The 11995-nt window shown below is 37.1% G+C and overlaps 2 protein-coding genes and 4 long non-coding RNA genes across 9 annotated transcripts; 3 read left to right on the plus strand and 3 right to left on the minus strand.

Moving 5' to 3' along the window:
• Positions 1-4: 4 nt before the first annotated feature.
• LOC124200153 (transmembrane protein 70 homolog, mitochondrial-like) lies at positions 5-1017 on the minus strand. The gene is made up of 4 exons (XM_046596289.1): positions 879-1017; positions 591-809; positions 335-523; positions 5-276 (listed from the first exon to the last, which is right to left on the minus strand). The coding sequence occupies exons 1-4, from the start codon at positions 918-920 to the stop codon at positions 73-75; spliced, it is 654 nt and encodes a 217-aa protein (XP_046452245.1). The 5' UTR covers positions 921-1017; the 3' UTR covers positions 5-72.
• A 37-nt stretch (positions 1018-1054) lies between these two features.
• LOC124200149 (GMP synthase [glutamine-hydrolyzing]-like) lies at positions 1055-4487 on the plus strand. Its single transcript, XM_046596283.1, has 11 exons — positions 1055-1195; positions 1279-1386; positions 1453-1564; positions 1766-1879; positions 1949-2203; positions 2271-2575; positions 2780-2966; positions 3027-3164; positions 3229-3551; positions 3640-4062; positions 4129-4487. Exons 2-11 carry the CDS (start codon positions 1285-1287, stop codon positions 4228-4230), a joined length of 2061 nt encoding a protein of 686 aa, XP_046452239.1. The 5' UTR covers positions 1055-1195; positions 1279-1284; the 3' UTR covers positions 4231-4487.
• Positions 4488-5153: 666 nt separating this feature from the next.
• On the plus strand, positions 5154-7570 carry LOC124200154. 3 transcript variants are annotated; one of them, XR_006877169.1, is made up of 7 exons: positions 5165-5232; positions 5573-5720; positions 5899-5947; positions 6037-6213; positions 6432-6549; positions 6612-6730; positions 7058-7570. It is a non-coding gene; the product is annotated as an uncharacterized LOC124200154 (long non-coding RNA). The 3 variants fall into 3 exon arrangements; XR_006877170.1 differs by lacking the exon at positions 5899-5947 and having other exon boundaries at positions 5154-5232; XR_006877171.1 differs by lacking the exon at positions 5899-5947 and having other exon boundaries at positions 6436-6549.
• Positions 7571-8717: 1147 nt separating this feature from the next.
• Positions 8718-9167, minus strand: LOC124200155. The gene is made up of 3 exons (XR_006877172.1): positions 9125-9167; positions 8942-9059; positions 8718-8745 (listed from the first exon to the last, which is right to left on the minus strand). It is a non-coding gene; the product is annotated as an uncharacterized LOC124200155 (long non-coding RNA).
• Positions 9168-9917: 750 nt separating this feature from the next.
• On the plus strand, positions 9918-10700 carry LOC124200169. The gene is made up of 2 exons (XR_006877181.1): positions 9918-10175; positions 10466-10700. It is a non-coding gene; the product is annotated as an uncharacterized LOC124200169 (long non-coding RNA).
• A 40-nt stretch (positions 10701-10740) lies between these two features.
• On the minus strand, positions 10741-11857 carry LOC124200166. 2 transcript variants are annotated; one of them, XR_006877179.1, is made up of 3 exons: positions 11610-11800; positions 11429-11485; positions 10741-11301 (listed from the first exon to the last, which is right to left on the minus strand). It is a non-coding gene; the product is annotated as an uncharacterized LOC124200166 (long non-coding RNA). The 2 variants fall into 2 exon arrangements; XR_006877178.1 differs by having other exon boundaries at positions 11429-11857.
• Between the last annotated feature and the right edge of the window lie 138 nt (positions 11858-11995).

Raw genomic sequence — 11995 nt, forward strand, 5'->3', positions numbered from 1 at the left:
TAAATTGAGACATTTACATCAGTTTTCTGTTACTTGCAACAATTTTATTATTACACATATATACAGTTTTTTTTAAGATTTATTGCTGTCCTCACTTTTATCTTTAGGAGTACTCAGTTTGAAGTCTACAGGTTTGTCATAGCCCATAAATTTTATATAGTGTTCTGGGTACAAGAAATCACTTGGGATGCATAACAAGGGTACATTTTTCACACGAAGTGTTGTGAATGCCCCAGGAACCTCAGGAACTGTTACATCTTCCAGTTTAAAGTTTATCTGTAAACATTCATTGTTGAGATTTGGAATAATTAGTATAAAAAATACAAAATTTTACCTTTCTTTTAATTGGAAAAAACTTATAAACTGAGGCTGTATATTCTTCTGTAACTGGATCAAACATAATGTCAGTGACATACTTCTTTGTAATAAAGTGAATGAGAAATGGTGTGACAAATGTGAATATTCCAACAGCCGAATAAAGTGCAACCACCAAAGGTAAACTAGTCTCCTGAGAAGTCACATGCTAAAACCCAATTAGAGGAATCATCGATTATCTCATTTTCAAGCTCAAGATATCACACCAACCATACCTCATAAAGTACAGGTTGCATACCGAGTCCTATACAACTTGTTCCTAGTGAAAATGTTTTTACGGCTTTGACTTGTCTTGTGAGCATTCCATTATAAATCTGGTGAGGCACACCTGGTACCGGTAAAGAATCGTCGTTATCCTCGACACTGTGCTGTGATAATTTTGATCCATGTGAGAACTGCCGTAAACTCGTAAAACAAGTTTTTGTCAAAAACCTCTGTAATAACCCACAAAAATCGTTAAACTAAATTACACAGAAATTTGCATGAATATAAATTTAAAATACTTGTCGTGAGAACAAAAATCGGCTGTTGAGAAAAATCGCCATTGTTAAACGTTGCCCATGACAACCAGTCGACCAAGTTGTTTATAATATCCCGGCTCGCTCGTCCTGCATGCCGATTCTGTTCCTGAGACCTGCCGAGACTAATACATGCTCAGGGTGTATATTTAGTGACTTCAGTGTTTCTAACACCACCGTTCCAACAAGTTGTACTTAAGGATCCCTCGTAATCCAGTGAAGGAAAGATTTAGAATACATATATTCGCCATTGAATAGAAAACCACTTACTGAACCGCCAATAACAAGCTACGCCGTCTCGTGTAAGTTGATTTTATTTTAAATTCTTGTAATCTTGGTAAAGTTCAATCAATCAATAAGCCAATGTCTTTCTTTTTCATAATAGTTAACTATGGATGCAAACAATGGAAATGAAGTGGATGGGAATCTCAGTCCAACTCCCGTGAATGGTGAACGTGTTGCAATTTTGGATGCTGGGGCACAGTATGGAAAGGTGAATTTGATTGCATTTTTTTTTAAATTTTCCATGTATAGATTCCAACGTTAAATTATGTGTTAGGTAATTGATCGCAGAATAAGAGAACAATGTGTGGAATCTGAAATTCTACCACTCGAGACTCCAGCTGCAGTTTTGCTTCAACAAGGCTTTAAAGCAATTATTATTTCTGGGGGTAAGTTGATCAAACAATGAACATTTTACAGTGAATCTTAAACATCCATTGTTTTTTACTTGGCAAATTTATTGAACAGCGCTTGAAACAATTGAAACAATGCTGCTTGTAATCCTTGTAATATTATTCTGTATCAGTTTGATGCATTGTTTTAGTAATATTGGTATATGAACCTTCACATAAGTGCATATCTTTAAACAGGTCCTAATTCAGTCTATGCGGCTGATGCACCGCAATACGATTCTGCAATTTTTACATGTGGTCTTCCTGTGCTTGGAATTTGCTATGGAATGCAATTGCTCAACAAGGAACTAGGTAAAACAAATATAAATATACATTTCTGGTTATCAATTTAAAAGTAGCGGGAATCTTTCACGTCATTAGGTGGAACTGTGGAGAGGAAGGATGTTCGTGAAGACGGTCAGTTCGAGATCCAAGTTGAAACGGAGTGTCCGTTGTTCAAGGGATTGGATACTCGACAAAAAGTGCTATTGACGCATGGTGATAGCGTCGATAAAGTTGCAGATGGCCTGCATTGCGTGGCGAAATCTTCTCGCCACGTTATTTCTGCAATCGCTGATTCTGAACGCCGTCTTTACGGAGTCCAATTCCATCCTGAAGTCGATTTAACGGAAAACGGTACAGTGTTGAATTCCTTTTTCCTTTGTGTAAAACATTGATTTTAATAATTGGCATCAACTTGCAGGGCGGAAGATGTTGCATAATTTCTTGTTCGAAATCTGCGGACTGAAAGGAGGTTTCACTTTAGAGAAACGTGAGCAGCAATGTATCGATTACATCCGGCGCACGGTCGGACGCGATAAAATTGTGCTCATGCTGGTCAGTGGCGGGGTCGATTCCGCTGTCTGTGCAGCTCTCCTTCATAAAGCACTTCAGCAGGGTGAAGACTCCTCACGGGTGCAGGCCATTCACATCGACAACGGCTTCCTGCGAAAAGACGAATCTGAGCAGGTCGTCACTAGTTTGCAGCAACTTGGTCTCAATCTTCGGGTAATCTGAGATTTTTTCTCTCCATTTTTTACCCTACCGATCAGCATTCTGTGATCGTTCAATAATATATGCCGTCCTATCACATGTCAAATTCTTTAGGTTCAATTTTCCTTTCAATTTCCTGTATTTTGTTACAGTCAAAGCCCTTCATTATATTATCCTGATGCCAGCCGTTCAGACGTTTAATGTTTCGTCATTTTTTAGGTTGTGAAAGCTAGTTTAACTTTCTATGATGCGTCCACCAACGTACACGGTCGGCAAACCTTGTCTCTGTGTCGGACCGTTAATCCCGAAGAGAAACGTCGGATCATTGGCGACACTTTTGTCAAAGTGGCTGATAGGACGGCAAATGACTTGAACCTCACTTGGGATAATTTGCTTCTTGGACAGGGTATTTACGATTTACACAAGTTTTGTTTGTTTGTTTGCGTCATTTCAACAAATTAAAAAGGTACTTTGAGGCCGGATTTAATTGAATCGGCATCGCACATGGCTTCTTCTCGTGCTGATGCCATCAAGACCCACCACAACGATTCGGAAATGGTCCGTCAGTTGCGTCATCATGGCCGAGTTGTGGAGCCTCTTAAAGGTAAACTGTCTACAATTTTATTTCCAATTAAATGTTTCAATAATTTTGTTCAATTTGACTACAGATTTCCATAAGGATGAAGTGAGAGCTCTAGGTCGTGAGTTGGGTCTACCCGCCGAACTACTTGAACGTCATCCATTTCCAGGCCCCGGTTTGTCAATTCGAATTATTTGCGCCGAGGAATCGTTTATGGAAGCCGATTTTGGTGAAACACAAGTGCTGATCCGCTTAATGGTTGATTATGCTAACATGGCGGCCAAGGAACATGCACTGCTCAACCGGATTGAAGTTGCTACTTCAGAGGAGGATCGCCAACTTTTGGAAGAACTTTCCAACCGCAACCAGTTTGTTGCTACGTTACTACCCATCCGCACTGTTGGTGTTCAGGTATTAAAGCTTCTTTATTGCGGAACCTTATTTCTTAGTCGATATAGGTATTTCCTCGAATAGCGAATTAATTTCATGTTATCATTAGGGGGATTGCCGAACGTACAGTTACTGTGTGGCACTGAGCTCTGATCAAACACAAATCAACTGGGAAGATCTTGCCGCCTATGCTCGCCTAATACCCCGTGTATGTCATAATGTTAACCGCGTTTGCTACATTTTTGGCAAAGCTGTTCGCGAGCCGGTGACAGACGTTACTCCAACTTACCTAACGAATAATATTTTGGCAACTCTGAGAGAGGCGGATTATTTAGCTAATAAAATATTCCGAGAGTCTGGTTGTTACAAGAAGATCGCTCAGATGCCAGTAGTATTAATCCCTCTCCACTTCGACCGGGACTCGAGTCAACGGATTCCATCATGCCAACGCTCGGTCGTCTTTCGACCTTTCATTTCCCAAGATTTCATGACTGGACTACCTGCAATTCCTAACACGCATTTGCCGCAAGAGGTAAGCAGAAGGTGCATTCAAGTTTTCAGTTGACTTTACTCTAAAATTTCGAATATTCCTCTTTAGGTTGTAGACAAGATGGTTGAAGCTGTCCTGACCGTTCCTGGAATTTCTAGGGTCTTGTACGATTTGACGGCCAAACCACCTGGGACAACAGAATGGGAATGATTTGAGTGTGACAACAAACTGTTGCCAAGGAAGTGATCTCCGCAATCTTTTGATACGGAGCTGTATCATTGACCAGAATTAGATGGGAACTATAATTAACACAGTGGATTCAGTATAGAATTTCGAAATTGAAAAAAAAAAAAAAAAAATCAGCTTTCGTCGTCTGTGAAAACCTCTTTGACTGTTGTTGATATGGAATTCATATGATCACCCGGTTGACTATTCCTTAAATATACATGCACACATGTTTGAGTTAATGGTTGATTTGTTTCCCCCCTACAGCAAGTAAAACTTTTGTTATTATTGAACTAGTCGTGCTCCGATCTCGAGATCAACACTTACACTTACCATTTTTACACACCGCACGTAAACAACAAAAACATTTGTGGAAATTCCGAAATTCACAATAAGAGCTTTGTTTTCTTCCCAATGTCTGGGAAAGTTCACCGGATATCTATGTAAAGTATGAAATAGGTTTGAACCTGGATTACAAAAATCAGGTTTTTTTTTACGACGTCGGGTTAATAGATAACGTGCTAGCGAACAATTTAGGAACCGGAGGTGAGGAAAGAATAAATTAATTGACGAAATAGATTGACTTTTCAGAAATAGAAGTAATGAGCTCTATTCCTAAACTAAGGGATTAATTGTAAATTCTATGAATTGAGTTTATGTTAAAATGTCGTTTGGCTATTGGCTGTTGTCTCTCAGTTTTCAATTAATGTTTCACAAAAGTTCTTGGTAGGAAAACAAAAACTCCTGTTTGTGTTAACTTGACAGTTAATATGGCAAAAACGGATTGCCATATTTCAAACTGAATGCAGTTTGAAGGAATTTTGATTTGAAAAAGCCGCATCTTTATTCTTTCTTTATCAGAGACACCTAGTGTGAGAATTCCGTACTGACTGGAAGAATCGCGTTTCAACCGTCGTCTGTTTCATTCCCGCGTGGGTTTCATGGGTGTTGGGTGGCGGTGGTGAGGGTCTTGTCTGAATTTCAATTGTAAGTATCGTTCTTACTATTTTAAACTTTCAACACGTGTTAGCTTTACATAGATTCTCCAACTTTTTGCTTGAAATTGTAAGACATATTAGATTGAGACCTTCATTTTGACCGATTAATATTGATTTCAGAGCAACGTGTGTAAAGATGAGTGAAATAATTTGAACGATTAAAGAGACGAGAGTCTCTTTAATAAAATTTGAACGTTAATACATTTATATAACGTTTTATAACGTTAACTAATTTCACTCGTTTCTGAAAATGTAATTTTCAGAACGAGTAAAATTGTGTCGTTAATATGATTCATTACACATCCACTAACCATGTTTTTTCTATTTAGGCTTCATAGCTAAGAGGCACTCTGATTTGTCCTTGGTCAAATCATCGGATCACATGGCTTGACTGCTGTCCATTTTGCCATAATGTCCTCCATTTCTATGTGTACCAGCTGTATGTCTCATCTGATACTGAAACACTTTACAGAAGAAGTAATTATGTTTTTCCATTTTCCAACTAGAAGGCTATAGATTTAGTTATTAATGGCCAGATAGTAGATCCCTTTGCCATAGTGTTGTTGTATTTTGAGTGAAGTCAACTAGGACCTTTGTTTTAAATTTTCCATCCATTGGTTTGAACTTTCATTAGTTTTTTTTTTTTAATTAATAGACTTGACTTGAAATTCTAGATCCCATTGCAAAATTTCTGAAACTATAAGGTACTAGATAATTTAACTTTAATCCTGTCTTGGTGTTGTTTTACACAAGATATCTGTTCATCTTAAATAAATTTAAATTTGTCAAATAGGTTTCACAGCCAGGTGAAGTCTGAGCTTCTGCAGTGCTGTCTAACGTGCTCATGGATTTGTTGCAGCCAGCTGGCATAAGGTGTTCCTCTTGCTGGCTTTCTACCCGTACCAGCTTTTCCCACTTACAGAAACAATAGAGAACAATTCTGAATAGTAAAGCTGATAAAATTTTTACGGTAAGGCAACACATTTACTTTGTTGATGACTAGTTCCTTGCTTTACAGTATATCTGTTGACTTTTAGCTAAGACTGTTTCAATTGCTTGCCTACTGCCGATTACTTTGTTACATTTCTAAAAGAAATTCTGAGGGATTGCTTAGTTGAACTTTACTTCTGCCATTTTTTTTATTGTCACAAGACTTAATTGCTTGATAGTAATTTATTTATTTTTTAGTTAGGATTAACAGTCCTTTGAATTCTTGGCTTAAGCTAATAAGCTATTTCATCACTGCATTCTAATGTGGATTTGTTAAGCCAGCTAGTTAATTTTTCATCATACAATGTTCTTAAAGGTAACATTATTGATTAGACTGATTAAAATTTTGATCATGACATTTGTAATGTTTGATTGCAGGCACCTTTTTAAAAATGTAACTTCAGCCATCTAAACCAGCATTTGTATCCAATTGTTTAGGCTGCACGGAATTCTCATTTCCCTTTGATGTGAACTTCAATAACATGCACTAATTGAAGGTCAGTTAAGTGACTATCTTATTCAGTTAATTCAAAAATTTAATGTGTTGATTTAGAAGTAAAAATTAAAGTTTTCATGAACAAAGCTTTGCTTCTGTTGATTAGTTTTTTAACATCATGGGAGTTTTGTCAAGTCATCAACATTAAACAAAGTTCTAATGTGAATTTGTATTTAAATCTTTAACGAGTTTCATGTAAATTTTTGTTTAAAACATGTATCGTATAATTTTGCCATAGAATTCTGGGATAACTATGTGGAACACAAAAAAAAAACGTACCATTTTGTTCATTGATGCTAAAATTAATATAATCTCAATTTTGTTGTAGGTTTACGTTCCCAGAGTTGCTGCCTAATCTGGCGTGTTGTTCCAGCCTATGCCGATGAAAGATATTTTTTCTTCAAGTTGAAATGAGGCTGTTCCTTGGTGCTGGCGTCGTGTAGCGGAAGTTGCATCCTGTATTTTGTTCAATGGTACAAGTGTCTTTATCGTTTATATGTTGAGAAGTTATAGAATATGGGGAGTTCTTACGTAAAATAAATAATAAATATTTTCGGGATTGGAAAACACCGAGGAGGAAGATGGTGGGGGGTGGGATGGGTTGATTTGACTTAAATTGAAATGCTAATTAATAGTGACGTGAAAGTCAGTGTTGACACTCTTATTAACCCATAACCCAACATAAATTCAAATATCTATAGATCTAGATTATCTCTATACCCGCTATTACCCATCCCTCTCACTCCCCTAATGCTCATACTTCTAATATCCAAACTCCTAATACCCATCCTTTTTAATCTCATACCTAATTAATGTATACATTTAACATAAAATAAACAAATAAAAAATATATTTTGAACTAGTTTTTTATTTCTAAAATGGACAAAAATATTAATAATTCAATAAACAGAGCGTCCGGTTCAAGACATTTTTTCTTCTGTACGAGTTAAAACGCAACCCGCCACCACCGCTGCGGCAATGAGACAAAAAGCGTTGGTTTAATTTTGCGGAAATCTGCATCAGTCAGGTTACAAGTTTTTCATACTCAATAACTTCTGTCGAATTTTGCATCTATTCTACTGGTGCAAATAGCTATCCTATGTGTTTGGTAGTTAAGAAGATGGTTGTTAAAAAAACAAACAATGGTGAGTTTTTTTTGGCTACTCAGAACACCCCATTGTTTGTTTCTTGAACAACCATTTTCTTAACAACCAAACACAATGGAATGGCAATTTGCACTAATAGATTACATGCAAAATTCTACGCGAGTTGTTGAATTAGAAAAATTTGTAACTTGACTAACGCAGATTTGCGCAAAAAATAAACCATGGCTTTTTGTTTCATTGGGTAGTGGGTTGCTTTGTTTTAACTCGCACATGCAATTGTAGGTTTTGTCTACGGCCCCCAGAGATAGTATCTGGACCGAGAAGAAGAGAGAAGTACGAGGCCAGTTTTACTGGGGAGATGTAGTCATACTAGGCTACCGGGTTAGACTCATGACCCTCCAAAAGTTTTCATCGGATCATGCGCCTTCCAAGTCCCCGTTCGACCAGAGCCCTCCCCTCCTCCTGGTTTCACAGCGGGTGAGTGACCACCGGCGGACGTTGGTTAGTGGTTAGTTAGGGAAACGGGGCCACAGAAAAGAAGGGAACCCAGATATGCACTTGAAATTTAGCTAACTACACAATTTATCACTCTTGAATTACAGCATTCTCTCGTTGATTTTCACCTGTGGATGAAGTCGACGATAAGTAGCGAAGGATTAGCCTACCCTGTAAGCAGAATGAACATTTATTTGGATGACAACATTATTCAAACAAGATTGTAGCGATAGAAAGCAATACCTCAAATCAAGATGGCCTGTGTAAGGAAGTAAAAAGGGAGATTCAAGGGTAGCAGCCAACAGGTCAGCAAACAAGGAACCTTGTTGACTGTATAGTCCTTGTCCTTTTTCTTGAAAGGACATGACTTCTCATAAAGTCTGTCATGCCAATTTAGAAACCCGTAATTTTAAACCTGTAAATAAAATAAAAATTACCTTGTTTATAATTTGTATCATCAATGTGCTTGACATCTATGATCTAAAAGAATAATTAATAAAAGTTATCAGTATTTGAAACCGTCTCTTAAACATTAGATAGACTATGTAAGTGCAGAAAAATACTTCAAATAAATATTACACTACTTCACATGACATGACAAGTGAACTTACACATGAAAACACCGATCAGTTATCCAAGGTTCTCTAGAAGATGGAATGAGCGATTGGTCCATGCTGGTGTTGGTGGTATAGCAAGTCTGATACAAACAGCCGATAATTATGATGAATCCTAATAAAAGATAAAAAGAATATTTGTTTCAGCAATACTGTAATAAAGCTAGTGTTGGTTGTTACCTGTATAATTTCGATGGCACATTCAGTAAGAATACAGCAACGATTTTGAACAAAATAGTTGACGGTAGGCCGCAAGACCCTTTCACGTTTCCTCATGTAAGTTGATGAGAAACATTAAGGTTATCCAACATATACACGGAAAAGAACACATCACCAATAAGTTACAGTCAAAATCACTCGAATTTACCTATGAATTCATTGGTAATTTTTTAAGAAAAGATATAGCGTATTTAACAGCAAACCGCCATGAGCTCATAGCTGACACAATTAAATTAACACGCCATCTATTTGACATGTCTCAAAACGCAGTATTTAAGGACTGGTATCTTTTAAAATACTCACAAAACTTGAAATACGCATTTTTGTTAGCTAAAACTTAGCATCCAATCCTTAGAAGTGTACAGAGAATAAAGCCCACTTGCTAGTTTAATGTAAATTTTCCGGAAGTAGACCGGAAGTAAGCGATAGCGCCTTAACCATTGTGCTGTCGACAAAATAAACCAAATATTCGTGATCTACGTGAAATTTGGGGTCGATTAGGTGTAATTTAAACGAAATCCAGAATTTTGTCAAAATCGAGATTTTTCCTGAACTATAGTTCAGGATCATTCTCGAAACCGGAAGTACGCGTACGTAAAAAAACAAACATGAACTTTACCACAAATTTGAAGAGGATCACGAATATGTGGTTCTTTTGTGCGTCAGATGAATATTTACTAAACTACTGGCAGAAATGAGAAAACCGGAAGTAGAAAAAAGAACACATTATCAAAAATCAAACAAGTGAGCTTTGTTGCTGAAACAGAAACTGACAGTTATCACCCAAAATTTTCTTAAAGTAGCATTGAGAAAATTCTTCAAAGATGTGCAAAGAAAGCGTATTTAAACTGAGTGGAAAATTATCAAAAGCTATGCTGTCTAGTGTCAGAAAAAAGAAACGTCAATAGTAACACGTTTACATGAAAAAATGTCTGCTCTAGCTCGTTGACACTTGACAGTTGACACTCAATTGAGATCACGTACAAACCAAGGCAATAACTTTGATACTCACGTAATATTCTCCCCTTCAAATGAATATGTTGTCTTCACCTCTTCACCAAAAAGCCAACATCGTGGCATCATAACAGACAAAATCCCAAAGTTATAATGCTTCTGCAATGAGTAGGCAACTAGACATTCGTTCATACTGTGGTTGTCTATGGTATATGTTGTAGTGATTCCAGATTGTTGACGAAATATCGTATACTGCTACCCTTACGTATCACCTTTTTAACTCTTCACTTTATTCCTGTTATTCTGCACTTTGCCTTACTTGTGAAATATCTTTCTTTATCCCTGTAGGTTTCAATGGCCGTTGATGTTCAGGCTGTTAATGCAGATGCTGCCACTTGAGGAGATGGTGAAAGGTCTGCTTAAAGCTGTTGCTGCTGTCATTGGTGTCACAATTCACTGTATTGTTTGTTAGCATGTCAAATTTTCTCCATCTTTCTGATCTCATCCATGCAGTGTACAATTGCAAGGCAACTTGATTTTACATGATGTATGAGTGATTACATCGATAACTGCAACATCCAAATAGTTTCTGCGCTAAAAAGAACAAAGCTGTTATTGACGAGTTTGAGAGAGCAACAGTGCAACACGGCACCTGTTTATTAAACACTTAATCGACATACGGGACTTGTGTTTAATTTGATTACATGCAATGTGGGTCTTGTAGGTTTGAAAACAGGTTGGAAAAGATGAAGAAACAAGTTGGATTATATGAGTTGACATTTAATTAATATTTCTTATGGGAAGTGTAACATTCACAAGGTTCGATGCTTCGATCGACACAAGGTCTTATCGACATTAGTTTGTACATATGTTTATCATACCTAATCACACATATAAATATCTAACCTGCATTCAATTAATTTTATCAACATGCAAATTTCAGTCAATCAATACAGAGAGAGACTGCCTTTAATTTGGGTGTAAAGCTCGTTCTACTGTCCCACACTCTAGGATAACACCGGCACCACAGACTTCGTGCAACAACTGAACTTGATGACATCCTTCACCATCTGAATATCTGATGGCCACAAAGTTTACCCAGTGTAAATCATAGACTATCAACACAATCCAGGATAACACCAAAACTGGAAACCGGCTGAAAAACTACTGCACATTGTCGACTCCTATGAGAAAAAAAGAGAAATTAATATTAATGAAAATAATACAAAGCAAGACAGGAAATATACAAGTGATATTTTTCTTAAGCCTATCAAATTTAAATTTTCTACATTTTATTAGAGTTGGACTTACTCAAACACAAAATTGGGGGCCGTGGGTTGAAGTGAAGTTCCATACTTTAAAAGGTGCCTGCAATCAAACATTGTAATTGTAAAATGTTACTCAGCTTCTCTTCTGGACGTGGTGGACAACATGGCTCCAAATCTTTAAGCTTCAAAATTCATCGACAAATAAAAAAAGGCACAAGAGTTACTCAATCTACGTAGAAAAAAAGCTAATCGCACTCTCCGTCGTCAACCCATCACAAATATAAATACATCTACGAAGCAATGTAGCTAGCATCAAAACTGAAAACTCCCATTAAAGGACATTAATGTCGTCACTTTTCTCTCAAAATCCACGCTTCCACTGACACTGACAGAGAGTCAGAGAGACAAGATTCAAAATGGCCGTCGCCATCTTGAAACCATTGTACAAGATTGCCAAATGGAATCCAATGGCATTTTCAGATTTCTCGATTTCTCATATTTGTTATCGTTACTTTCTCTCATTCAAAATATAATTTTTAAATGAAGAAAACAATTCGCAAACAGTCTTTCAGATACCTTGCTAACGCAGGTCAATTGTCTCGATTATCTT

The sequence above is a fragment of the Daphnia pulex genome, chromosome 8, assembly GCF_021134715.1.
Source record: "Daphnia pulex isolate KAP4 chromosome 8, ASM2113471v1".
NCBI lineage: Eukaryota > Metazoa > Arthropoda > Branchiopoda > Diplostraca > Daphniidae > Daphnia > Daphnia pulex.

Coding starts and splice junctions, on each gene's coding strand:
- LOC124200153 (XM_046596289.1), bottom strand. CDS start 920: ATGGCGATTTTTCTCAACAGCCGATTTTTGTTCTCACGACAA. Junction 810..878: donor GATTTTTGTTCTCACGACAA/GTATTTTAAATT, acceptor GGGTTATTACAG/AGGTTTTTGACAAAAACTTG. Junction 524..590: donor TGCAACCTGTACTTTATGAG/GTATGGTTGGTG, acceptor ATTGGGTTTTAG/CATGTGACTTCTCAGGAGAC.
- LOC124200149 (XM_046596283.1), top strand. CDS start 1,285: ATGGATGCAAACAATGGAAATGAAGTGGATGGGAATCTCAGTCCAACT. Junction 2,204..2,270: donor AGTCGATTTAACGGAAAACG/GTACAGTGTTGA, acceptor ATCAACTTGCAG/GGCGGAAGATGTTGCATAAT. Junction 4,063..4,128: donor ACACGCATTTGCCGCAAGAG/GTAAGCAGAAGG, acceptor ATTCCTCTTTAG/GTTGTAGACAAGATGGTTGA.